The following is a 24,804-nucleotide window of genomic DNA, read 5'->3' as shown; positions in this document are numbered from 1 at the left end:
GCCCCTTTGGCTGCTCGCACTGTCGGCTCTTTCCCTCCGCGTATGTGCAGAACCTTACGTAACGGGGCCGCTGGCTGCTGCTATAATACAAAGAATGATCCTTCGCCAGCTGGGATGTGAAATGTTTGTGGTTTTGATTAATTTTACTCCATGGACATTTTCAGGGTGAGTGCCTAGAACCGTCCTGAATGATCCTCAGCCAGGTGGAAATTAACGTTGTCTGCTCTGTCCTAGGAAGGAGAACGTGTTAAACACCTACGGGCCAAGTTCCAAGGGAACAGGCAAAAGTTCCCTGAAACGAGCACCAGGCCAGGGATTCTGCTTGCAGACTCACTCGCAAAGGAGGAGACACATGGACTTAAACCTGGACCTGAGAGGGACCAATCTACTAAATTACCCAAAGCCAAGAGGATGGGTTTAAAAAATGCTCCTTTCTCTCAGGATGACGTTCCAGGCTTGGGGCTCCTTTGTGAAGACCCCACCTGGGTGGCTAGCTCCAAGGACAGAAATGCTATGGAATCCAGCCTCCACCCGGCCGGTCTGCAAACAGGAATACAAGAGGCACCCCCTGAACAAAAGGGCACAAGGAGGAATTCAAACCTTCCTCAGAGAAGCCAGACTCAGCAGACCTGGCCACTGGTCAAGCATGCTAGGAATCAAGGAGTAAATGCTGGTGCCCCCCTGGTTCCTGCCAAAGGGACGGCCCTCCCATCCCTACTGGACACTCCAAGAAGCGTATCAGAGAAATGGCAACCTAAGGTTCCTAAGAGAAAGCCACTGCCACATGCAACCGCACTGGGACTCAAGCCGATGAAACCCCAGCGCCCTCCTGAGGTGGATCTAGAGAGGTTCTGGAAGGCTGCTGCTATCAGAGCACATGCTTATCCTGCGCCAGAGCCAGTGAGAGGCATGAGACATGGTATGTCCAGGAGTATTTGTGCTACATGAGAATCCCCAGGCAGCTAGAGGAGAGCGGTCCTACAGGATGGGAGGTCAATAGTGCAGGAATTAGGATCTGGAATTCCTTTGAGTGAAAGTGTTGAGACTTTAGGGAAAGATGAGGTTCTGGCAAAGGAGGAGGGTTTTATAAACATAACAGGATGGGGAAAGAACTAGACAAGAAGTTGATCCATTAATAAATGAGGAGATGGAGGAAATTAATGAGGACTCAGAAATGACTGAGATGCTGAGCTTGTTTTTTTAAATCTGCCTGTAGCAAAAGAAAGACCAGAGTGGTGCCTAGTTAGGAAGTGATGGAGATCTCCTCCAGTGAGCGGAGAGAGCTGCTTACGCACTGGTTGGCTTAGGGAACTAATGAACTTCTCTGTCGCTGGCAGTAACTCACCGGGAACAATCTCTCCCCCAGGCAGCCCTGAATGCTCTCTGATACTTGGTGGAATTGCGAAGGGTATTCGGAGCCAGCAGGAGCATCTGAGTGGGGCCCAGACAGTTGTCATGTTCCTGCTTTTTGTGTCCAACCTGAATTGCCACAAGCCACCTTTGGTATTAATGCCTGCAAAGACTTTTGTGTTGGCTCAATGTGGCAACACTCCTCCCCTGGTAGGCAGGGAATAGTGCTCTGCTGAGGTCCTCAGGGTCTAAGCAACTTGCATAAGGTCACTGCCTTGCTGACCCCAGCTCTTTTCACAACCCCCTCGTTCCAGGTCTTTGCTGTTCTTTGTGCTGCTGTGAAGGATGGACGTTGGGCCCTTCAGCCAGTTCATGCTCCACTGTCTTAAACTTGGGGCAGGAGCACCAGAGCCTGTGTAGAAGTGGTGGTGTCACTGGTGCCAGGGCTGTGGCCTTGTTCCCTGCCCCCCTCTTCCCCCAGGGCCCTGCCCCCTGGCCAGGGAAGCCAGAACCTGGCCATGGCAAGAGCCACCCAGGGAGCCGAGCTGCTGTGGGGAGCTCTGAACGCTCCACCTGTGCTGGGCAGGGGACTGGGGTGCCCGAGAGCAGACCCCGGCCTGCGTCTCCACCTCCCACGGTGTGCCGCCCAGCTCCCCTGCCGCCACTCCACGCCTGCCCAAGGCTGCTACACCCATGTTAAAAAGCGGACAGGCGTGGCCCTCCAACCCCCCAATTCTGGCACCCCTGACTTGGGACCCGCCTCCGAACAGCACTCTGCGGGTCTCAGATACTTCTGGCCTCCATTGCTGTAACATCTGAGCATATCACAGTCATTTGTATATTTACGCTTGCTACATCCCCTGGGGTAGGGCAGTGCGGTTATAGCCCTTGTACAGATGGGGAAGACAAGCGAGACTTGTGCAAGGTCCCACCCCACCATGTGGGGGAAGCAGGGAATCAAACTCTGTTCTTATGAGTGGTAAGGGGGTGCCCCATAACACTGAGTCATCCTGATCATCAGGCGAGAACCTAACTCCCTACCGTAATCCCGGTGTCGGCCACGCTCTTCTCCTGCATCAGCTGTAGTGCATCCCTGGTGCATCTTCACTCTGAGATGTCTTGCAGACAGGTTCCCCATTTGCTGTAATTAGAATCTTTTCCTTACAGGTTTCAGTTGAAACAAGTGGTTTCTGTTACCCTTTTACCACTTCCAAGTTAAGCCCGTAATTGTAATTCTTACATGTACAGCTCGGTGATAAGAATCATCGCATAACCTTCGTTTGACTTCACACTGTTGCAAAGCTGGGTTTCCCTCTTGTCAGTAATTGGTGCAGCTATTAGGTCACGCAACAGCCCTTTCTGAGACAGAATTGCCTTGCCTGGCTGCTTGCCAGGACCCACGCTTAGCTGTTTGCCTGGTGTTCTATCTGCACCGATAATACTGACTATGGACACGTCAGGTGTGCTGGCCTCTTTTGCCTTCATCCAAATGGGACCTTGTTTTGCTACCTGTGCAGTCAGCAGGCTTTCGTAAAATGGTTTATCCCCATCTCTGGACACGTCTCTCTGCCCTCACACGCTGGCTATCGCACAACGATGATACACAGTAATCTCAGTACACAAGAGTTTCTGCATTGTCCTCTTTTCCTGCTGTTTGTCTTTTCTTTTCTGTGCAGGTGTCCCCTTCCCCCCCATTATGGGGTTTGCCTCGGTTGGGCTGAATTCATTTTTCAGATACAAACCTATAACATAGCAAATCTAGCTTGGCCTCTGCTCACATCCGAGCCCTGGCAACTGCATCCCTTGTGTCCAGTGCCATGTCATCTTGTGTCAGTTCACCATGCAATGGCCAGACATGCCTGTGAGCTGATCCCTGGGTTTGGTATGTCCCTGGCCTCTTGGGTTAAGTGCATTCATACAGCACGTTCCTGTGCTTCCAGGGGCTCTGCAACCGCCTGCTGCTGTGCCCCAGGCAGCATGAGATGCTGGTAAATACGGGAGCAGTCTGTTCACAGCAGTCCTTCCTCAGGAGCTCCCTTGTCCAGTTCACTTGCAATCTCACAGACTTCCCACTGTGGCTGAAGAAATGCCTGGCTTGCCCTCCAAGGGAACTGGATTTATTTCCGATCACTCAAGCTTCCTCACAGCAAGTCCAGCCCTCTCTGCCTTCATGGGATCTTTGGGCTGGAAGCTGATTTCTTCCTTACTTGGGGGTCTAAAACCACTCAAATTGTCCCAGCCTTTCTGGCTCCACGTTTCCCCAAAGGCATTTCAAACAGCAGAGCTACTGTTCTCTGGGCAGCCACCAGGGGGTGCCAGACACTGGCCCTCAATGCCCGGGCTGGGGGCTGGTTGCTGGGGCCCCAGGTGTGTGAGGGTCTGGTGGGGGGAGGGAGTCAGTCCAGGGGAGCGCTGGCTATAGGAAGGGGGTCAGTCCAGGGGCGTTCGGGAGCTGGGCCTGGGGAGGATCCATTTCTGGACAATGGAATGAAGCGATAATCGAATGAGATGTGCTGAGGCGGGTGATATGTGGAGTCATTTTAGCTCTCTCTGTTGTAGGCTCTTTCACCTTGAAGGACTGGCACACAGTGTTGCGAACGGTCACAGTTTTATCGCACAAGTGGGGTGATGTTTAGTGCACTTCGTAAAGCCCCAGCTCATGAGTCATGGGATCCGCTTGCATTTAAAAAAAAAAGTAACTTTCTAGCCCCACTGGTTTTTGAGGAAAGCTTGAAAACATGGCCAGAGAGTGACTTAAAAGAGCAACAGCCAGGAACAAAAAGAGCCCCAGATTTATTAGTATTAAAAAACCTCTCGTGATTTTTAAGCCAATCTCGAGATTTTGGGGGGCCTGATTCCTGGGTTTTCATTGCTTTCGGCTGGCGATGCTGTATTAAGACAAGTCATCGGGCAGCGGCTGCAGCTGCAATGACTTGGCTACTGAACCCAAGATGGAACGAGTGGCCTGGGGGTAGCTTTTCACTTGGGAGCCCCTCGCTGTGCTGAGCTTTGTGTGCATTGTTTCAAGCCAGTGAAAGTCCCTGTGGTCCATCCAAGGGGCGGACTTGGCTGGCTGGAATTCCTGGGAGCAGTGATGGGGTGGGAGCAGCCTTTTAATGGGAGCCTTTTGGAAACAGCCAGGTGACCAGTGAGGCAGCATTATTAAGAGACCGGAGCACTGCCCCGGCCATGCTCCATGGGCCATGACTGTGCCTTCCCCAGTGGGTTGGTTTGGGCACAGCCTCTGCAGTGGGGAAGGCGGCATGCCCCTGCGTACAGAATGGGCGGGGGCAGATCTGGACTCTAAACACGAGTTTCTTGGTGGGGGTGGAGGTTTGCATTGCTCTGTCAAACCCAGGAAACTGGCTTGAAGCCATCAGTGAACTGGCTTTTCTCTCTACCCCTCCCCGTCCCCACAACCTTTGCCATAGGTCACCTGAAGCCAAATTCTGCTGCGTCTTCCCCAGTCCGACTTTCATCTCAAGCTGCTCCGTCTGCTCGTGTCCCGAGTTCGGCGGGGGACGTACTGAGATGGTAATTCTTTCTTATTCTTGCTTTGCACCCCCAGCTACAGGCTGGGCTGCTGCGACCAAGGGCCAGAGCTGGGGCTACAGTCCAGCATTTTCAGAAGTGGCCCCAGTCTTTGGGTGCTGCGGTTTCTGGGTGCCCGATGTGAGACCCCTCGGGCTGGATTCCCCGTTGGGCAGTCAGTCACTCCAGGGCTCAGTGCCGCCATTCTGATATGGGGATGTTTCCCAGCCACCGTGCACTAGATTAAACGGTGCACAAGCTGCAGAGCAGAGGAGAATCAGACCTCTGGGGTGTGATTCCTCCGTGGTGCTGAGCACCCTGATCTCCAAATGGAATAAATGGGAGTGCCCCGAGAGCAGCCGCGTCCTGAGGTGTCTCCTGTGGGAGACTTAGGCACTGGGCACCAGATCATTTTGAAAGCTCTGGCACTGGTCTCCCTCTGCAGCTCAGGCACCAACTGCTGACCAGCACACACCCTGCTGTGGTTCATTGCTAGAAGGGAGGCGCAGCATTGCAGGCCCTTGCAGAGCACTCTGCAAAATGATGGCACAGCCTCCAGCCCCAAGCCCCACTCCTTTTGGTGCCTAACAGTGTTGCATGTTCCTATCCCTGCTGCAGCCCACTGCCAGCCCCAGGCACATTTTGGCCTCCTGCCCTTGCACCTCATCCACCCTCTTGCAGTGCTGATGTTTGTGACAGTCTGGTAAACTCGGCTCTTGCGCGGCAGTCACTCCTGCCACACTCAGCTCCCTAATCCCATTTTCTCTGCTGCCCCAGTGACCAAGAGCAGATATATGATGATGTGGAAGCACTTGGGCCAATTGGCAAAGGGAAAGGATGTCCGTTGTCACCTGCTTCCCGGCTCCCAGCAAGTCCCCGCTCTGGAACAGGTACGTACCCCAGACTGGAGCAGGGGTTATGGAGCGTGTAGCCGCACGGCAAATAAAAAGGTGGCCACTGCCCACGAGACAGCTGTTCAGAGCAGAGCTCACGAGGAACTCACCGTCCACTACGAGCGTAGCGTGCAGCTCCACTCTGAAAAGTGAGTGTGCAAACCTGACCCCCTTCCTGCCCTGCTCCCTGTGTGCATCAGAGACCCGGGGAGATGCCGCCCCTCTGGTGCTCAGACAGCTTGAATGTGGCCAAACACCAACTCTGGGATGCCTCTGAGTGGGGGCCGGAATAGCACCGGGCTGAGCTTTTGAGAACGCAAGTCAGAGCGAATAGAAACTGCAGCCTGCTCGCAGCATGGGGGAAAGGGGCTGGGTTAGCACTGTCAGAGACTGCCACCAAGGTGCCCGCCCCCGTCCACTTCTCCTAGGAGGTCAGGCACCAGAGAGGTCGTGGTACTGGCCCAGCAGCCACAGGTGCCCGTGAGCAGCTGGCTGGAGGGGCTTGAGGGCTTGTGGTGGATGCGGAAGGCAATGACATCTAGGCCTTGGCTATGTGGCAAAGTTTTATCAGACAGTGTAACCCCCAAGGGGACCCTCTTAGTCCAGTATAACAGTGGTGTTTTCTGTTTACCTTAATCCCGTCTCAAGAGACATAAACTAACTGCTTATACCAGAGGCAGAATGTCCACACACAGGGATGGAGAGGTCTAAAGAGCTACACACCTTGGGTTACCCAAAATCCTTTCCCTTGTCCCCAAGGATAACGGCTGCACCTGGAGAGCACAGCGCCCTCTAGCAGTGAGGTTGGAAACCTCAGGGGCCAGGGGCCTAGCTGAGTCCTGAGTCAGCTTGGGCACCCAGTACTAAGAGCAGATTCTTAAAGCCAAAGCACCATCCACCTCTGCTTTGAAAATTCCCCTTCTTGGTTGAACACCCAAAATCCTCTGCAAAGCCCCAGGGTGGCCCTGTGAACCCCTGCGGTGAAGCCCTCAGTCTCTGCAGAGGCTAGGAGAGTGAGTGAATGCACAGTCAGCACGCGGGTGACCGACAGTGCTGTCTAGCGGGGTTACAGTGTTACTATGGTGATGTGATGGGATTCTGGGGAAGCGCTGGCTGGAGTTCTGAGTTCCAGCCACATCAGTATCACAAAGATGTGCATCAGTTCCGGTGGGAGGGTTAGAGCCTAAGGGAAGGGGCTGGAGAGACCGATTACTGACCCTTCTTAAAGACGGGCTAAGCAACAGCAAAGGAGCGACCTGAGAATGGTCTCCAGGTATTTGCAGAGGACAACATCATCGAAGGAAGAACCTACTAGGGCATTCAGAGCCCTCCTGCCAGTCCCGGATGCCCCCTGCAAGGGGGAGAGGGACAGGGTAAAATGTAAGCTGCCCATCAGGAAAGCCTTCCTGACAGCGAGATGGGTCTAGCTGCGGAGTCATCTCCACACCAGAAGCCCCATCGTTTGGCACAGAGGAGACAGGGTAGAGCCCTGGGGGACAGGCTCAGAGGGCTGGATGGGACCCAGCCTCCACCTCCGATGCCGGCAAAGCATTCCCGCCAGCCACCGCTTTGAGCTCGTCGCAGCACGCGGCTTTGCCACACCAGCCTCACTGACTTCTCCATGCCCCGTTTGTTTGTGCAGGTGCCAAGCTGACCCCTGACAGATTTCCCCCGCCACCCACTGCGCCCAGGTAATCAACGGAGTTATTAATTCAATGCTACCCAGATGCCTAAACACTGGGAATCGAACCGCCTAGGGCATTCGCTGTGCTTCTGCAAGGGCCACTGGTTTAGCCGAGCACCGGGGGACTGAGAGCTCTAAGCCTGCAGCTGTAGCATGAGCCACAGCTGCCTAGTGAGGGCTCCAACAGCGCCTCTGCTCTGGGGACCGGCAGAGAGGCCCCGTAACCGCCTCAGGCAGCCAGCATGGTCAGGGCACATTTCCCACGTTGGCTCTTTTTCAGCATGGATCTCACCCTACGGCCACGGCCCACGCCAGCGGAAGGGGTTTTCCTGTCAGGGCAGTTCATCCTCCTCTCCAAGCAGCAGTAGTGGGGTTGGCAGACACTTCTGTTGACCTCGCTGCGTTTATAGCTGGGGTTAGGTTGATGCAGCCACGTCTCACAGGGTTTGAAATTTTTCACAGCCCTGAGCGATGTCGCTAGGTGGGTCTCATTTTTGGGTGTCGACCAGGCCTAAACTGCACAGCCGTGGAACTGCAGAGTACACGTGGCTCTGGGTAGAGATTTCCAGCTGGCCTAAAACAGGACAGAAGACTGAGCTCCCCACTCATGGGATCAGCACAAACGTCTTTTACTAGGGCTCTGTGCTCAATGCCCTGCGGGCCGGCTCCAGGCACCAGCAAAGGAAGCAGATGCTTGGGGCGGCCAATGGAAAGGGGCAGCACGTCCGGGTCTTCAGTGATGGGTCCCTCAGTCCCTCTCTTCGTCTGAGCTGCCGCCGAAGAGGAAGAGAGGGAGCGAAGGACCTGCTGCCGAAGTGCCGCCGATCGGCTTTATCGGTTTGTTATTTTCCCCCCTTCGCCGCTTGGAGCGGCAAAAAAGCGGGAGCTGGCCCTGTTGGCCGATAAAGGTAACTGCATAGAAGTAACATGATTTCTGCTTGGTAAACTCAGCCATGAATTTGGTAGGACCCTGTGTGTATAACTGTGCATCTGGCTGTATCAAAATTCAACAAACCCAAATGTTTCGGCCCTACCGGAAATGAAATACTTTGTTTTTACTGATGGAAAATTAAGAATTCAGCAAATTTGAAATTTTCCCACTGAAAATTTTGCATGACCAAAAAGCTGCATTTCCTACTATTTGGATGAAAAAATCCTGACCCGCTCTCCCCATAGAATCATAGACTATCAGGGCTGGAAGCGACCTCAGGAGGTCTGGTCCAACCCCCTGCCCATGGGGTTGCTGGCTCAGTCTGGGCCTCAGGATTCTGGTGGGGGATTGGTTCTCCGAGTCCTCATTATCCAGATGGAAGTGAGAGCCCGGTAGCTCTAATATAAGAAAACAGTCAGATGGTTATAACCCCACATTTGACTTTGCAGCTCAACTTTGAACAAAAGGCCCCCACATGGGCGGAGTTAAAGACAGGAACTGAGCTTTCACCTTTGGAATTTCCACTTGTAGTTTCTTTACCTTCACCCTGCATTAAAGCCAGGGTTTGCTGTGGTTCTTTGCATGGAATTTATCTTAGCTTAGAACAGGGATCGGTGCGGAATGATTCTCCAGGCCATCTACGGGCTCGATTCACTATAGCCCTGCCTCTTGCACAGTCATTTACACCAGAGCACGGGAGTGCAAAACAGGCCAGGGATGTTTCACTGTGGCTCTGTGCCGGAGTAAATACCTGAACACACGGCAGGGCAGGGGTGAGTGAGGCCTGACGAACTGAAACCCAAAGGCGCTGATTCTGTGCTCCATTGCACTAGCGTAAAGCTGACACAGAACCAAGTGGAGAATCCGGCCCAAAGAGTTTAACTTCTCTGCTGGTTTGAAAGGCAGCCCCAATGCCCTGGCCGGCTGGAGACCCTGGGCTGTAGTGGGCTGTGGAAATGGGCTGCAGTGTGATTGCCATGGATGATTTAATGGGAACTGGACAAGGGAGGATTGGGGGGCGGGGGTGGAAAACGCTGGGTCTCCTGAACATTCCGGAAGATCATCGTGACTTCTCCTGGCTCTGCAGAAAATCCCAGATTTCAGAGCTAAGCGGGAAATGTGTGAAGAATCTCAAACAGTGCAAGAAAGAAGAGCAGGCGGACAAGGAATTTCGGAAGAAATTCAAGGTGAGCAGCAATGGGCCTTTTTTCATAGCAGTCCCGCGCTGAGGTGCAGTCAGTCATTCATTCCCCTCCTGCTGCCCTGTGTGACAGGGATTTTATACAAACCAACGCTCAACAGAAACCCAGACCAAACTCTTTGTTAGCTTAGACTTAACGGTCTTAGGTCCCCCACTGCAAGATCTGCCCTAGCTCAAGCAGAAGTGACGGGCTCAGGGAAGAGATAAGTGGGTCAGGTTCCCAGTGGTGAAGCCATCTGCCAGAACACCCCCACCAGCGTGACCCCCGCCCCCCCGTCCTTGCGAGGCCGTGCTCTGCAGAGGACGCCCTTCTGACACCAAACCGGCTCCTCCATGCAGCCAAAGTGCTGGTCGCCATTCCGGCGTGATCCGGCTCCACTGCAGCCCAGCTGGTCTCTGGCCAGTGCCATGCAGGAGCTGAGGGCTGATCTTAGAGAGCCGTCCTGGCCTTCCAGTCTCTGATGCTATATGAGCACCTCCCAGTCTTTAACATGCGTATCCCCATAACCTCCCCGCACGCGCAGTGCTGCTAGCCTCAGGTTGCCGATGGGGAGCTGAGCACAGAGACACTTGCCCAAGGGCCCCCAGCAGGAACTGCAGAGAGGCCTCCTGCCTCCCAAGCTAGCACCCAAAGCACTGGGCCATTCCTCCGCTGAATCCCCTGCAGAGCTTCTTCGTCTCCACAGGCGCTCTGCCCCCAGCCTCCGCCCATGCCCTCGCACCATGCGACGCCGCTTCCTCCCACATCCACTGTCTGCTGCCTATGGTCAACGTGCGACAGCGGACTGGGACAGTGGGCCGTGGCGTGGGGGAGGAGTTGCCGGGGAATGAGGCTGTGTCAGGGTGCGAGAGGGAGCAGGGCTGTGTGCAGGGGTATGGGGCTGTGGAGAGAGCACGGTAATGGGGGAATATGGGGGAAATGGGCCACGATCTGGGAGGAGGCTGGGGGAAGGGAGATGAAGAGAGAAGGGGGCAAGAAGGGACATGGGAGGGGATGATGGGGGTGAGCGAGGACATGGGTGAGTGGGGAGGTGGGATGGGATGACGGGTCGAGCGGATACGTGGGGAGGGGACAACGGGGGGGGAGAGGGGACATGAGAGAGGATGACCGGGGGCGAGTGGGGACGGGGCAGGGGATGACGGGGGCGAGCAGGCACATGGGAGGGATGACAGGGGTGAGTAGGGCCATGACGAGGGGATGACAGGGTGAGTGGAGACGTCTGAGGGGACGACAGAGGCAAGCGGGGACGTGGGAGGGGACGACGGGGGCGAGTGGGGATGTGGAAGGGGACAAAGGGGGTGGGCGGGTTTGTGGGGAGGGGAGGACGGGTTTGAGCGGGGACGTGGGGAGGGGAGGACGGGGGCGAGCGGGGACGTGGGAGAGGACGACGGGGGCGAGCGGGGACGTGGGAGAGGATGACGGGCGGGCGGAGTCATGGGGAGGGGGTGAAGGGGGCAAGCGGGGATGTGGGAGGGGAGCACGGAGGTGAGCGGGGACGTGGGAGGGGATGATGGGGGCAAGCGGGGATGTGGGAGAGGACGACGGGTGAGCAGAGAAGTGGGGAGGGGACGACGGGGGTGAGTGGGGACGTGGAAGGGGACAAAGGGGGTGGGGTTTGTGGGGAGGGGATAACGGGTTTGAGCGGGGACGTGGGGAGAGGACGACGGGGGCGAGCGGGGACGTGGGGAGGGGGTGAAGGGGGCAAGCGGGGATGTGGGAGGGGATCACGGAGGTGAGCGGGGACGTGGGAGGGGATGATGGGGGCAAGCGGGGATGTGGGAAGGGGTGAGTGGGGCTGTGTGCAAACCCCTAGTATGGATGCATGAGGTGAGCACAAAGACAGGTATTAAGCAAGTTACCAAATTACACCCCACTTTGTGCCAGTGCAGGACATTTATCTTAGAGGTTTGGACCAGGGACTATATTGATGCAGTTGCAAAAGGGCAAATTCCCTTAACAGAGACCAGGCCTCGAGTTCAGGAATTTACCCGATGAGGTAGGGCAGTGTTATCTGTAGTGGGGTCAGAGCCCAGAATTCCCTGCCAGGGAAAATTCCAAAATTAAAAAAGGAATTGTTCCACATCGGAACAGTATCTTGAAATGTCAGTTTCCCATGGACTGGGATTCTCAACGCTGCTTAGAAAAAATCAAAACAAGGTTATGTTCCAACCTTTGAGAAATATTTCCCTGGCTCCCGGCTCCCATCCTAGAAGCCCCAAGAATCCCAGCTCAAGCAGAGGCTTCCAGGGTCCCAGCTCGACGGCTGCCCCCCCAGTCAGGGAGCTGGGAAGGCGAGAGAGCTGACAGGAAACCAGGCCGGCTTCCCTCAGAAACCTGCCTCCATTCCCACTGAAATTTCATCAACATCGCCACATTCCTGTGAAAGGTCTAGAGTTCGATGAATCCAAAGGAGAAGCATTCTGAGCAGCTCTAGGGCCATTCCCCCGTGGAGAACCAGGCACGGAAAGGCTGAGATAACAAGCCTGGTAGAGCGAGGATTAGAGCCCAGGTCTCCTGATGCTTAGCCCGGCACTTTTAGCACCAACCCATTCTCCAGAGGAAGGGACTTTCCCCACTGCTCCCCAGTAGCTCGAGAGCACCAGTAACCGCAGGGCCCAAGTTGTTTCTCCGTCAGCCTCTCCGCGGATTCCCTCCCATTCTCAGATGAGGTGATGGCTGATGCGAAGTCTGCTGGTCCATTCTGGTACTCTGACCACGTGAGCTGGATTTGTGAGGGACTCAAATCCCAACCGCAGTCCCTGTTCAGTGCCGCTCTTGGCCTACCCCAGACTCAACGTCCACGAGTGTCGTCCCTGCCTGCTCCCTGCGGCTGTCGGCAGCTCCTGCGGAGCGTATGGGGAGTGACATGCTAGTGATGGGTGCGCTGCTGTCAGGTATGAAGGTTAGCACCAGTTGTGAGAAACAAGGATCTGTAAAACAGAGCCTGGCCTCAGCATGGAGGCACCTTCAGGGCTGCTGTGCCCCCAACTCCGTCCACCTACAGGGAAAGTGATTGTATGTTAAACCAGGTCACCATGGCTGGGGAAACAGTTCCTAGTCCACCCGGCCTCCTGGGAGTGACCCCCCCGAGGAATGACGCTGCCATGACAGAGCTGTCTGGCTGCACTCACCTCGCACAAGCACCTCAAGCCATTGTCAGCCATGGAGCCATTTACAGCGTGTCTCCTTCCTGCTCCCGTTACAGTTCGAAGGGGAAATCCGCACTCTGACCCGCATGATGGTCGATCCCAACGTGGCTGAGAAGAAAGGGGGAGGGAAGAATCTGCCGCTCAAACGAGGAGAGATTCTGGATGTCATTCAGTTAACGAGTCCCGAGAGAATACTCTGCCGGAACAACCAGTGGAAGTGTAAGTTTGAGGCGTTCCGGTGACCGGTGTACTGCCATGCTTCTCGGGCGGGTTGCTGGTACCGGGGATCAAACCTGGGATGTGAGGCTCTAAAAAGCCTGCCCTGCTAGCACCTGAACTAACGCACCCAGCTCTGTTAGCCATGGCTGTAGGAGGTGCATCAGCCTCTCCCTGTGACCCACCACCACTAGAGGGAGACAGCCCCACACAGAGCGGGGTGGGTATGTGGACGTGGTATACATGCCAGCTGGGCAGATATGGAGATGAGCTATTAATGGCTCTGTCAGCAGCTCCTGGCAGTAAAACACCTGGCTTCACACCTGCATTTTGAACTGAAGGGAAATCTATGCCATGAGCCTGTGAAATCTGCCACTGGGGAGACAGACCCAAGTTTTATCCTAGATCTCAAACATTTCCAAGTTTCGGGGCCAAAAAGCTCAGCTCAGTGTCCTGCTTTTCCTTCCCCACAGCCCCAGCATTTGCTGAAAACCAGCTGGAGGCCTTGGCTGCAGACAGTCTGGCATCTCTCCTGGGCCAGCTGCAGCCTGCACATCATAGGAGCTCCAGGGCTTCCTGGTGGGATGTGTGTTTGCCCGAGTGAGGGGGAGGGCATCTTTCATCTCATTCCCGGCACAGCCAAGAGCCCAACCGAGTGCAACGTCCGTGCTGTGCACAACGTGTCTTTAAGAGGGGAGCTGCTGGTGGGCTGGAGATCCTGGGAATGGAGAGATGGAAAGGAAAAGGGAAAGGGATGAGTGGGTTGGAGGAGGATGGGAAAGGGATGCTCAGGTGGGTTTGAATCCTGGAGGCGTCTCCGAAACTCCAGCCTATTGGAGTTCTCGTTGCCCCTGGCCACAAGACTCGCAATAGCCCTATTTCCACTCATTCACATTCTGATGAAATGGGCCTTGGAGCCACCAGATGCCAGGGCCCTGCCACACACTGGACCTTCTTCTCGGTCCCGTGGCTACCCCTCTGCCCTGCCCTTCAGCCTTCATAGCAGGCAGACTCTGCCCATCTCCTTCAGCACGGGGCGTCCCTTCCTAGACTGTCAGACTTTGCTAGGGAGATTCCAGCCAACAGGGCAGGCTGAGTGGGGCTTCCCTAGATCAAAGTGTCTCTCACTTTGCTGCCCCCTTTGGCCACTGCCAGAGGATCCAGCTTAGCTTCTCCAGGCCAGTCCTGGTTTTGGTGCAGGCTTGCAGGGCTGCCACTCTCCTCCCTTGCACACCCAGATCTAGAGCCTGGCACCTACAGCAGCCCCATACAGCCCATGTCAGTCTCCAGCCCCAGCACTGATTTCTGTGCATCCATGGCCTGCACTACTAGGCTGCCCACTCTGAGAGTGGACGTTCTGCTGGGACTGTGGCCTTAGAGGTCTGCTGGCCTGATTCCTTCGCTGCCTGGGGGAGAATTTCCATTTCCATTAAATGTGTCCCTTCTCCTGTCTGTTCCAGATGGCTACGTCCCCAGGGTGGCGCTGCTGCAGCTGTGAGTACAGACACCTTTCCCTCTTGTTTTCTCTTGGTTAGAATTTTTTTTTCAAGCTGTAAAGATTAACCAGAATAGCTGACAATGGACAATAGTTAAATGGATGTTAAAAGGAACAGTCAGGAGAGTGAAATGCCTGGAAGCTGCATGAAATGTTTTAAAAACACCATAATAGAAGCTCAAACTAAATGTAAACCCCAAATAATAAAAAACAACAACCCAATTACAGGACCAAAAAATGCCAGCATGGCTAAACGACTGGGTAAAACAGGCAGTTAGCGGCAAAAAGCCATCCTTTAAAAATTGGAAGTCAAATCCTAGTGAGGAAAATAGAAAGGAACGTAAACTCTTGCATGTTAAGTGTAAAAGTATAATCAGGCAGGACAGAAAAGAATTTTAAGATCAACTACAAAAAGACACAAAAACTAACAGCAAAACATCAGAACCAGGACTGTCTGCCACACAATCAGCGGGGCCACTGGACAATCAAGGTGCTAAAGGAGCGTTCAGGGAAGACAAGGCTCTTGCAGAGAAGCGAAATGAATTCTTTGCATCAGTCTTCACTGCACAGGATGTGAGAGAAAGTCCCAAACCTGAGCCATTCCTTCTAGATAACAAATCTGAGGAACTTTCCCAGATTGACCTGGGACAATAGAGGAGATTTTGGAACAAATTGATAAACAGTAATAAGTCACCAAAACCAGGTGGTGTCACCCAAGAGTTCTGAAGGAACTCAAATGCGAAATTGTAGAACTACTAACTGTGGTATGTAACCTGTCATTTAAATCAGCCTCTGTACCAGATGACTGAAGGATAAACAATGCAACGCTGATTTTTAAAAAAGGCTCCAGAGGCAATCCTGGCAATGACCGGCCGGTAAGCCTAACTTCAGTACCAGGCAAATTTGTTGAAACTATAGTAAAAACAGAATTATCAGATAGATGAACATGATTTGTTGGGGGAAGAGTCAGCATGGTTTTTGTAAAGGGAAATCATGCCTCACCAATCTACTAGAATTCTTTGAGGGAGTCAACAAGCATGTGGACAAGGGGGATCCAGTGGACATAGTGTAGTTAGATTTTCAGAAAGCCTTTGACAAGGTCCCTCACCAAAGGCTCTTAAGCAAGTAAGGTGTCATGGGATAAGAGGGAAGGTTCTCTCCTGGATCAGCAACTGGTTAAAAGATAGGAAACAAAGGGTAGGAATAAATGGTCAGTTTTCAGAATGGAGAGAGGTAAATAGTGGTGTCCCCCAGGGGTCTGTACTGGGACCAGTCCTATTCAACATATTCATAAATGATCTGGAAAAAGGGGTAAACAGTGAGGTGGCAAAATTTGCAGATGATACAAAACTACTCAAGATAGTTAAGTCCAAAGCAGACTGAAGAGTTACAAAGGGATCTCACAAAAATGGGGTGACTGGGCAACAAAATGGCAGATGAAGTTCATTGTTGATAAATGCAAAGTGATGCACATGAAAAGCATAATCCTAACTATACATATAGAATGATGGGGTCTAAATTAGCTGTTACCACTCAGGAAAGATCTTGCAGTCATTGTGGAGAGTTCTCTGAAAACATCCACTCAATGGGCAGCGGCAGTGAAAAAAGTGAACAGAATGTTGGGAATCATTAGGAAAGGGATAGATAAGATAGAAAATATCATATTGCCTCTATATAAATCCATGGTTCACCCACATCTTGAATATGGCAAATGTGGTCGCCCCAGCTCATAAAATATATATTGGAATTGGAAAAGGTTCAGAAAAGGGCAACAGAAATGATTAGGGTTATGAAACAGCTTCTGTACAAGGAGAGCTTTAAAAGACTGAGACTGTTCCGCTTGGAAAAGAGACGACTAAGGGGGATTATGATTGAGGTCTGTAAAATCATGACAGGTGTGGCAAAAGTGAATAAGGAAATTTAATTAACCTTTTTCATAATACAAGAACCAGCCAACGAAGAACCAGGGGTCCCCCAAAGAAATTAAGAGGCAGCAGGTTTAAAATGAGAGAAGCAAAACAGCTGTTCAAAGGCCATAAATCTCACAGTACCTTGTTCTTTTCTGTCATAGGGACACTGACATTTACGATGACGTTGCCTTTTGTGGTAGGTATCCAAACTAACCTCGCTTCCCCTCCCCCACCCCAGATTCAGAGGTGACTATAGGGCTAAGTGCTGGTAATCGGCAGTGAGACAGGTAGCCTGGCTCACTGGAGAGATCCGAGTCTGGACATGACACCTCCTCCCCACCTCTCATCCCGGCTAATGGCATCAATTTCACCCCTTGCAGTGCTGAGACTGCTCTGTGGAGGGACCTGCCAGACCTGCCCATGCTGGGCCACCTCGGTGACCAGACAGCAAATGTGAAAAATTGGGACAGGGGGTGGGGGGGTAATAGGAGCCTATAGAAGAAAAAGACCCAAAAATCAGGACTGTCCCTATAAAATCGGGACATCTGGTCACTCTTCGGCCACCAAACATGCATGTTATTCGCTTATTCATAGTAGAGAGGAATTTGAGTATATTAGATTGCCCAGTCTCCAGGAGCCAGACAGCAGGCTCACCCATGCCCTCTCCAGGGTCCCACTCCCCTTCTCCTTTCTTTGGGGTTTCCGGCTCCCCAGTCTCTCTTCCCCGAGAGACCCCATCTCTCTCTCTCCTCCCCAGAGGTTTCTGAGCTCCCAGAAGATTTGACCTACTTTGTTTTCCTTCTCATCTAGCTTTTCCCCACTGTCTCTTCAGCTCAGCCCCTCTGCCCACCTCCCTTGAATCCACGAAGAACCACAGGAGAGCGGATGTTACTGGTTGGGCTGGCTGAGGCATTTCGCCTTTTCCTGGCCAGTTGTTTGGTGGGTTCGCAAACTCTGACTGCTCCCCGGCAGACATGCAGAGAGGGAGCCAGGGAGAACGGCTCTGTGTACCTACACGGATGTACAGCAGATCTTTAGTTATTAGCTCTCTAATTAATACATATTTTCTCTGCTTATCTTCCTCAGATTAAATTAATTCTTCCACCAATGCCAGCAAGTGATCTCACCAACAGAGGGGGGCTGTGAGGACAGAAACATGAAAAACATTAAATGCACGTTTTCTTCTTCGAATTGGGAGTTGCCTTCTCCACAGTTAGTGTTCCAAAGGCAACGTGTCCCTTGTAACGTGGTAGCATGGTTCATTTTAAGATGTTGGGCCTCTGGAAGGATTTTGCCCTGCATTCAGCAAAACTACTAAAAAGTAGGACAGGAACCACAATAGTGCTCAGAGAAACAGGTTACAAGTGAGCTGCAAATAAACAATCTGCCGTGTTTCTTGTTTTTAGCTGTGTAAAGAATGGTGATGACCTGAGAGTTTGGGTTTTTTTTAAATTTTGCTGGTTGTTTAGCTTAGAAATCCAGGTCTCGTCTGTCTTATTTTTCCTGAGAAGATTCTGATATCTCTGCTTCTGAGTATGTGAAGCCTCAGCAACTGAGAAGGGATGGAGAGTTCAGTAACACTGAGTTACACAGGTGTAAATACAACACAACAGTTGGGAGGAAGGATATCTTTGTTAATGATTCAAAGCCCCACTCCTTGAACTGAGATCTGAGAAGGCTCCTGCTCCATTTCTGCCACCCGCTAAGGTGGCATGTAGCAAAATTAGAGATGCCCTGATAGCCTGAGGGGAAAGACAAGTGGAGTTTTCAAAAACCCTTTAGGCCTTTATAGCTCAGAATGGAATAAAAAAGGACAAGCCCAATTTCTTGTTCTTTGCAAGTGAGCTAGTGACAGTCCAATTGAGTCTTCCCCTGGCAGCTGGCCACACAGAGACAGAGGTTGGTCTTGTGATTAAAGCACTGGCCTGGGATTTGGGAGATTTGGTTTCAGTTCTTGGCTCTGCCACAGACTCCCTGTACGATCTTTGTACCGTGCTCTGCCTTAGTTTTCCATTTGTGAAACGGGGATACTGGTTCCTCCTCTGTCTGTCCAGTTAGATTGTGAACCCTTTGGGGCAGGGACTCTTCCTATGTATATGTACAGCACCTAGCGCCATGGGGCTCACCTGATCTCGGCTGGGACCTCTAGGCACCACTGCAAGACAAATAAAGACGCAGTTTGTTTCCAAGCTGTCTTTCCTACCATTGCTCTCGTTCACTAGTTCTCGTGACTGTTTTCTCAAACGTCAAGGACCCTCAGGAGTTCACACATGGACCTTTGGCTCTGGGTCCATCTTCACCGCAGAGTTAGCAGCAAGTGAGAACAGACACGCTACAAAACAAACCTTGAGTTGCTGGGTTCACACTGGTATTGCACCCCCTCACGAGAGCCTTCTGGGTGCCTGGCCTACAGTTCATTGCGCTGCCGTATGTGGAGCTGCTCTGCAAATTCTTTCCCCAGGGAACCTGTGAGAATGTCAGATACAGAGATCTGAACCCAAGGCCTGCAGAGTTGCTGAGCACAAGCCTTGCTCATTGCAGCTCCACACTGCCAGGCTGACTGGGGAAACTGCAGTTCATGCCCCACAAACACTCACTGACTGTGGAATCAGCTGACAAGCAGCCAACTGCTGATTGGTCACCTCTAAGGATACAATTTGATCACAGAGGTCACAGATTCCATGACTTTAACAGACTCTGTGACTTCCACTTCAGCTTCAAACCCTCCTCCTCCCGCGCGGCAGGGCTCAGGCAGTCAGCCCCCAGGCCGGCGGGGCTCAGGCAGTCAGCCCCCCAGGCCGGCGGGGCTCAGGCAGTCAGCCCCCCAGGCCGGCGGGGCTCAGGCAGTCAGCCCCCCATGGTTGTCAGGGCTCAGGCTGTCAGCCCCCAGGCCGGTGGGGCTCAGGCAGTCAGCCCCCCATGGTTGTCAGGGCTCAGGCAGTCAGCCCCCAAGGCCGGCGGGGCTCAGGCTGTCAGCCCCCAAGGCCGGCGGGGCTCAGGCAGTCAGCCCCCCATGGCCGGCGGGGCTCAGGCAGTCAGCCCCCCATGGCCGGCGGGGCTCAGGCAGTCAGCCCCCAAGGCCGGCGGGGCTCAGGCAGTCAGCCCCACATGGCCAGCAGGCTCAGGCAGTCAGCCCCCCGCAATGGGCCTCCAGCTGTCAGCTCCCCGCCCCATGCAGGGCTTCAGCTTCATCCTTCAGCACGTCTGTTACCCAGTGTAGACTCCTATTTATGCTCCAGCCCCAGGAATACACCACAGACCAGATGCTTGCTTGCCAAGGAGGCTCTAGCATGGGCCCGTGACAGTATCCCTGGGGTGCAGCCTGGGTCTGTGGGACCGCTGTGCTCCCGAACTCTCATCAGCCTGGGCTGTCTCACACAACGCTTTGCTAGCGACAAGCAGCAAACCCCTCCAGGCACTGTGATCACTCTGCACAACAGCGTGCGGAGCCCCACACCCAGCTAGGTTGCATGAATGTCCCAGAGCCACTCACGAATCACACAGACAAAAGCACCAGAGCCGATTCCCCCCAGCTCCCAGCACTGCACCTCAGGAATATACCACCTTGCACTGCTCAAGACAAGCAGTGCAGATTTATTAATTGGTTCACCTCTTCGTCAATGGAAAATGGATATACACCAGCCTTTGTAACCTGATCAAGCACCCTTACCAAACACTTCAGGCAAACTCACTAGTAAAGATAAACAGTTAAACAAATGTATTGGCTACAAAGATTTTAAGTGATTATAAGTGATAGGAAATAGTCAGAGTTAGTTACCAAAATAAAATAAAATATATTCATGCAGTCTAACCTCTCAACTCTATTAGACTGGGTAACATCTAGATGAAGCAGTTTTTCTCACCCTACTGGATATTGCAGGTCATAATACACAGGTTTCACCCGTGAAACCTGGGCCAGTCTCCTCTGTTGGAATCTTCAGTCTTCTGAGTATCCTTGTTCCTTGCAGCATAGGTGGGTGGAGGAGAAAAGGCCAAGCATGGGGCCCCTGTGTTCTGTTTTATACTCTTAGTGCATGTGCTTGGAGAACACAAGTCCAGGCATGACTGGTGGGCACTGCTGTCACAAGGTAAAGCAATACCCCAGTGTGGCTCCTGTGAGTGAGTCATTGAATTGTAGGTCCTCTGCTGGACAATGGCTGGTGAGGTCTGTTCAGCACCCACCCGGGTGTTGGTTACCACCCTTATCATTGTATCTGGAGAGCTAGTATCAGCGCTTCCCAAACCCACAGCATATTTTAGTGACAACCATACGACACATTCTCATAACTTTATATGCATTAATGAGATACATATTCAGATAGGAAAATGACTTTCAACAGATCATAGCCTTTCCCCTGACACCTCACACGGCCTGTTTTATATGCAATATCACCATTATATATAAATAAGGAATATAGGGGCTACAGGACGCTCCCCCAAGGTATAGAATGTTGCAGGGCCTCTCCCCTTTTAGAGCAGGACCACCCAGTGCTGATTGTGATGGGTTCCCCCCAGGGTGCCACTTGGAACTGGGGTACCACTGAGCCCGCCTGACCCAGCAGCCTGGGCTCCCTCTTACACTGTGGTGCTGTGATAAGTTGCTGAGCTCTCCAAGCTTTGCTCTTTCACCAGCATTCACACAGGTAGGGACACACCCGACTGCAGCTTCACACACACATGCTGAGATCAGCTCTGCCTGGGAAGGCTCAGCTAAGGCACCTCCTAGTGGCTAAGGCTCGCACCCCCCTCTGGAGTGTAAAGCCCCGTCTTGCGCTGCACAGGGAACTGGACAGTGAACGCTCATAGAAGTCGACCCCTCCCTCAATGTGGAGAGAGAGATGCAACCACAGGCGCCGACTTTTCAATGTGCCGGGGAGTGCTCGACTCCTGGCTCTGCCCCAGACCCCGCCCCCACCCTGCCCCACCTCCCCGATCCAACCCCTCCTCTTTATGCCCCATTCCAGCCCCCTCCCCAAGCGCACCGAGTCCTCACTCCTCTCCCTCCCCCCTCAGAGCCTCTCACATGCCGTGAAACTGGTGATCGTGACGGGTGGGAGGCGCAGGGAGAGAGGGAGATGTGCTGATCGGCGGGGCCTGCTGGTGGGCGGGAGGTGCTGGGGCGGTGGAGGGGAGCTGATAGGGGGCTTGAGCGTGGGTGCTCAGCACCCACCATTTTTTCCCTGTGGGTGCTCCAGCCCAGAACACCCACGGAGTCAGCACCTATATATGCAACAGCTTTCTGTCCCAAGTTATAATTTCTACACGCTGGTTTTAGATAAAACAAAATTAAGTTTATTAACTACAAAAGACAGATTTTAAGTGATTATAAGTGATAGCAAACAGACCAAAGCAGATTACCTTAGTAAATAAACAAAATCGCAAACTGAGCTTAACACACTAGCTAGGTAGGATATGAATTAGCAAATTCTCACCCTGAGTGATAAACAGGCTGTCAGATTCTTAAGGCACAAGCTACCTTGGCTTTCCCAGGTTTTCATACACAGGCTAAAATCCCTCTAGCCTGGGACCATCACTTCCCACAGTTCAGTCCTCGCCCCTCACATGTTTCCAGGTGTGTTGTTATAGGGAGAGTGAGGTACCAGCATGATGTCATTTCCCCCTTTTATATTTTCTTCCCACTTGCTGGAAAGCTCTTTTGCTGTGACCTGGGTCAAACAGTTCCCATTGTGCAGTGCTGTCTTGGAGAGGTGTCTATTGTACACAGTTCCTAGGGTAATCCTTGTGCCTGTGTGCCTTTCCTCATTAAGCCATTAACATTGTTTGGCCTTTTTACAGTTGTACTTGAAAGTCTGCTTGTGGGTGTTTTCAACCTCACAACAGGTTTCAGTAACACATACGTAGCCAAACTTCATAACTTCACATAGGACGATAACACATACAATCCAATGAGATATTACTCTCTGGCAGATCAAAACTTTTAGAATGATACCTCACAAGGCAGACTTTGTACAAAACGTGTCCTAATTACATGATACTGCTGAACACTGGGGTGCCACTGACCACCTGGGATTCTTTCCTGCAAGACTATTTTTGACAACTCACATAAAGCTCGCGCAGTGGAAACTGCCTTATATGATCTCCAGCTAACCCTGGGGTCAGCCCCTTCCTATGTCACCCCGTTTAGACGTTTGGCCGCAGACACCTCCTGGAATGATGTCACACATGTCCATCAGGAGGGTGCAATGAATTAGAGGACAAGCTGACACAGGTAGGCCCTCCTGCCAGGTTAGAGGCTTTTATGGGGCTGGATAGACACCAGGCTTCATGAATGACAAATGGAGCTCAGGAAGCCACCGTCTACGTTCCGCATTTGCCCAAGGTTGAGCCCTCAGACTCAAAGGTGGTGCATCAAGCCCAGGCAGATAGACGTGGTGCAGCCCCACCTGTCCCTGGGGGAGCAAGAGCACTGAAAATAGGAATATCTGTTTCTACTGTGGAGGAGCAGGACATGCTGTATCCATGTGCCCTGCTACAATCTCCACCAGCCCAGTAACAGGAAAACCACAGGTTCAGGCTCAGCTGGGGTCCCGGATCTGGTCACCACCATCGACAGATCCAAGGTTATGTTCAACTAGGAGGCCCTCAGTCAGAGCTGGTGTAAGCAGACTAAGCAATTGTTTAGGGCCTTGAGCAGCTCCGGGGAGCCCCCTATTCACTTTTTATTATGTGTTGTGGGGGGGGGGACAAAATATTCCTACTTAAGGCCCCAATGGGCTAACACCATTTCTGCCCTCATTCATCCCCACGTCTACAAATCCTCCTGAAACTGTGGATCCTGCAGGGCAACCCATGCAATGTGCCTTGATTGGCTCAGGAATGGGGGCTAACTTCATGGATTTTTCCATATCCTGGGTCCTCGGCCTCCCAGCTGATGTGCCAAACCCACCAAATAAACACAGAAATTGTGCTTCTTTTTGGCTTAATTGGCTTGTGAGTTGCTTGTTGGCTAGTTTTGGCTTGTAGCTTGTTGCTTCTTTTTTTGATCAGCTCCCGGCAAGCAGGGGCAATGGGGGGAGAGAGTCAGGGGTGCACAGCAGGCCCACCACAGTCCCAGACTGCAAGCCGGGGGGGTTCTAGTCACATAGAGTGTTGAGGCTCTTAGGGACTGGCTTGTTTTGAAATGGGATCAGCTTGATTTTTGGCTTATTGTGAAAGTTGGGGGGCTTATTTACCACGTGAAAGTTGGCAGCTGTGCCTCCCAGTACAACTCAAAACCATCACAGATATGGTGGAAACAGTGGATGGGTCCCCACTGACACCAGGCCCAGTGTGTCAGAAGACTGTACCTTTGGATGTGGTGATTAGGGAACACCAAGAAGTCCTACAGTTCAGTTTTATCAGCTGCCCATATTTTACCTTGATTTTTGGGGACACCCTGTCTAATCCAGCATAACCCCATAACCTGTGGTCCAAGGGCACCATCTCTTTCCCATCGAGCTTCTGTAGAAAGAACCGCCTCCCAGTTCAAGAACCCAGACTCCTAGAACCCAAGCCTGAGAACTCTGCTTCATGCACCGAGGTTCCTCCCAGTGGCGGACACTCTGCCAGTTCCAGAAATGCCAACTCTCCATGGAAAACCGTTCCTCCCCACAACATACCGAGACTACCAGGAGGTCTCTGCAACATGAAATGCAGCCACATTGCCCCTGCATTGTGATTACGATTGTTCCATAGCAGGGGTGGCCAACCTGTGGCTCCGGAGCCACATGCGCTGTTTCAGAGGTTAATATGCGGCTCCTTGCATAGGCACCGACTCCGGAGCTGGAGCTACAGGTGCCAACTTTCCAATGCTGGCTCTGCCCCGGGCACTGGCCCCACTCCACTCCTTTGCCCTGGCCCCGGCCCCTTCCCCTGAGTCTGCCGTGCCATTTCTCCTCCTCCCCCGCCTCGAGCCTCCTGCACACCACAAAACAGCTGATCGCCAGGGGCAGGAGGCGCAGGGATGGAGGGTTAGGTGCTGCTGGTGGGTGGGAGACACTGGGGCCGGGTGGGAGAGCTGACGGGGGGCTGCTGATGTATTACTGTGGCTCTTTGGAAATGTACATTGGTAAATTCTGGCTCCTTCTCAGGCTCAGGTTGGCCACCCCTGTTCCATAGACCTTCAATCTGGAGCTAAAATTCCATTCAGACACACTCATTGAATGTCTGAGCCAGGGTTAGCAGTCTTAAGAGAATACATCCCTGAAAACCTAGGAAAAGGCTTTACTTGCCACTCTACTTCCACTGCAGCCCCCCCCCCCCCCCGCCCCGGTACCCTTAGTCAAAAAGAAAGATGGCTCTCTGAGACTTTGTGTGGACTTCGGGGCGCTCAGCCGAATAACCGAACTCAATCAGCACCCACTGCTGTTAATTCTGGAGGTTTTGGATAGAATACGGTTGGCCCGGTGTTTACCAAATTGGATCTTAGGAGAGACTATAACTT

General features: G+C 52.8%; 1 protein-coding gene and 1 long non-coding RNA gene across 4 annotated transcripts in view; one reads left to right on the top strand and one right to left on the bottom strand.

Annotated features, from left to right (window-relative positions):
* The window catches only part of PRAM1 (PML-RARA regulated adaptor molecule 1), a 31,357-nt gene extending 13,773 nt beyond the window's left edge, over positions 1-17,584 (top strand). For 2 of the 3 annotated variants that reach the window (XM_044998787.1, XM_044998786.1), the window contains 9 exons: positions 235-919; positions 4,782-4,884; positions 5,659-5,771; positions 7,417-7,465; positions 9,477-9,576; positions 12,797-12,959; positions 14,417-14,450; positions 16,523-16,557; positions 17,448-17,584. In XM_044998787.1, coding sequence (XP_044854722.1) covers positions 412-919; positions 4,782-4,884; positions 5,659-5,771; positions 7,417-7,465; positions 9,477-9,576; positions 12,797-12,959; positions 14,417-14,450; positions 16,523-16,557; positions 17,448-17,452 — 1,110 coding nt within the window. In that variant the 5' untranslated portion in view covers positions 235-411 and the 3' untranslated portion in view covers positions 17,453-17,584. Of the gene's footprint in view, positions 1-234; positions 920-4,781; positions 4,885-5,658; positions 5,772-7,416; positions 7,466-9,476; positions 9,577-12,796; positions 12,960-14,416; positions 14,451-15,240; positions 15,327-16,522; positions 16,558-17,447 lie in introns of all 3 variants that reach the window. The other variant, XR_006575234.1, reaches the window with a different exon arrangement.
* LOC123355922 lies at positions 11,866-18,909 on the bottom strand. The gene is made up of 3 exons (XR_006575236.1): positions 18,707-18,909; positions 12,723-12,848; positions 11,866-12,589 (listed from the first exon to the last, which is right to left on the bottom strand). It is a non-coding gene; the product is annotated as an uncharacterized LOC123355922 (long non-coding RNA).
* Positions 18,910-24,804: the final 5,895 nt, after the last annotated feature.

Source organism: Mauremys mutica, chromosome 24 (genome assembly GCF_020497125.1).
Source record: "Mauremys mutica isolate MM-2020 ecotype Southern chromosome 24, ASM2049712v1, whole genome shotgun sequence".
Classification (NCBI taxonomy): Eukaryota; Metazoa; Chordata; order Testudines; family Geoemydidae; genus Mauremys; species Mauremys mutica.
The sequence above is the reverse complement of the archived record's forward strand: the minus strand, read 5'-3'. Positions and strand labels throughout refer to the sequence as shown.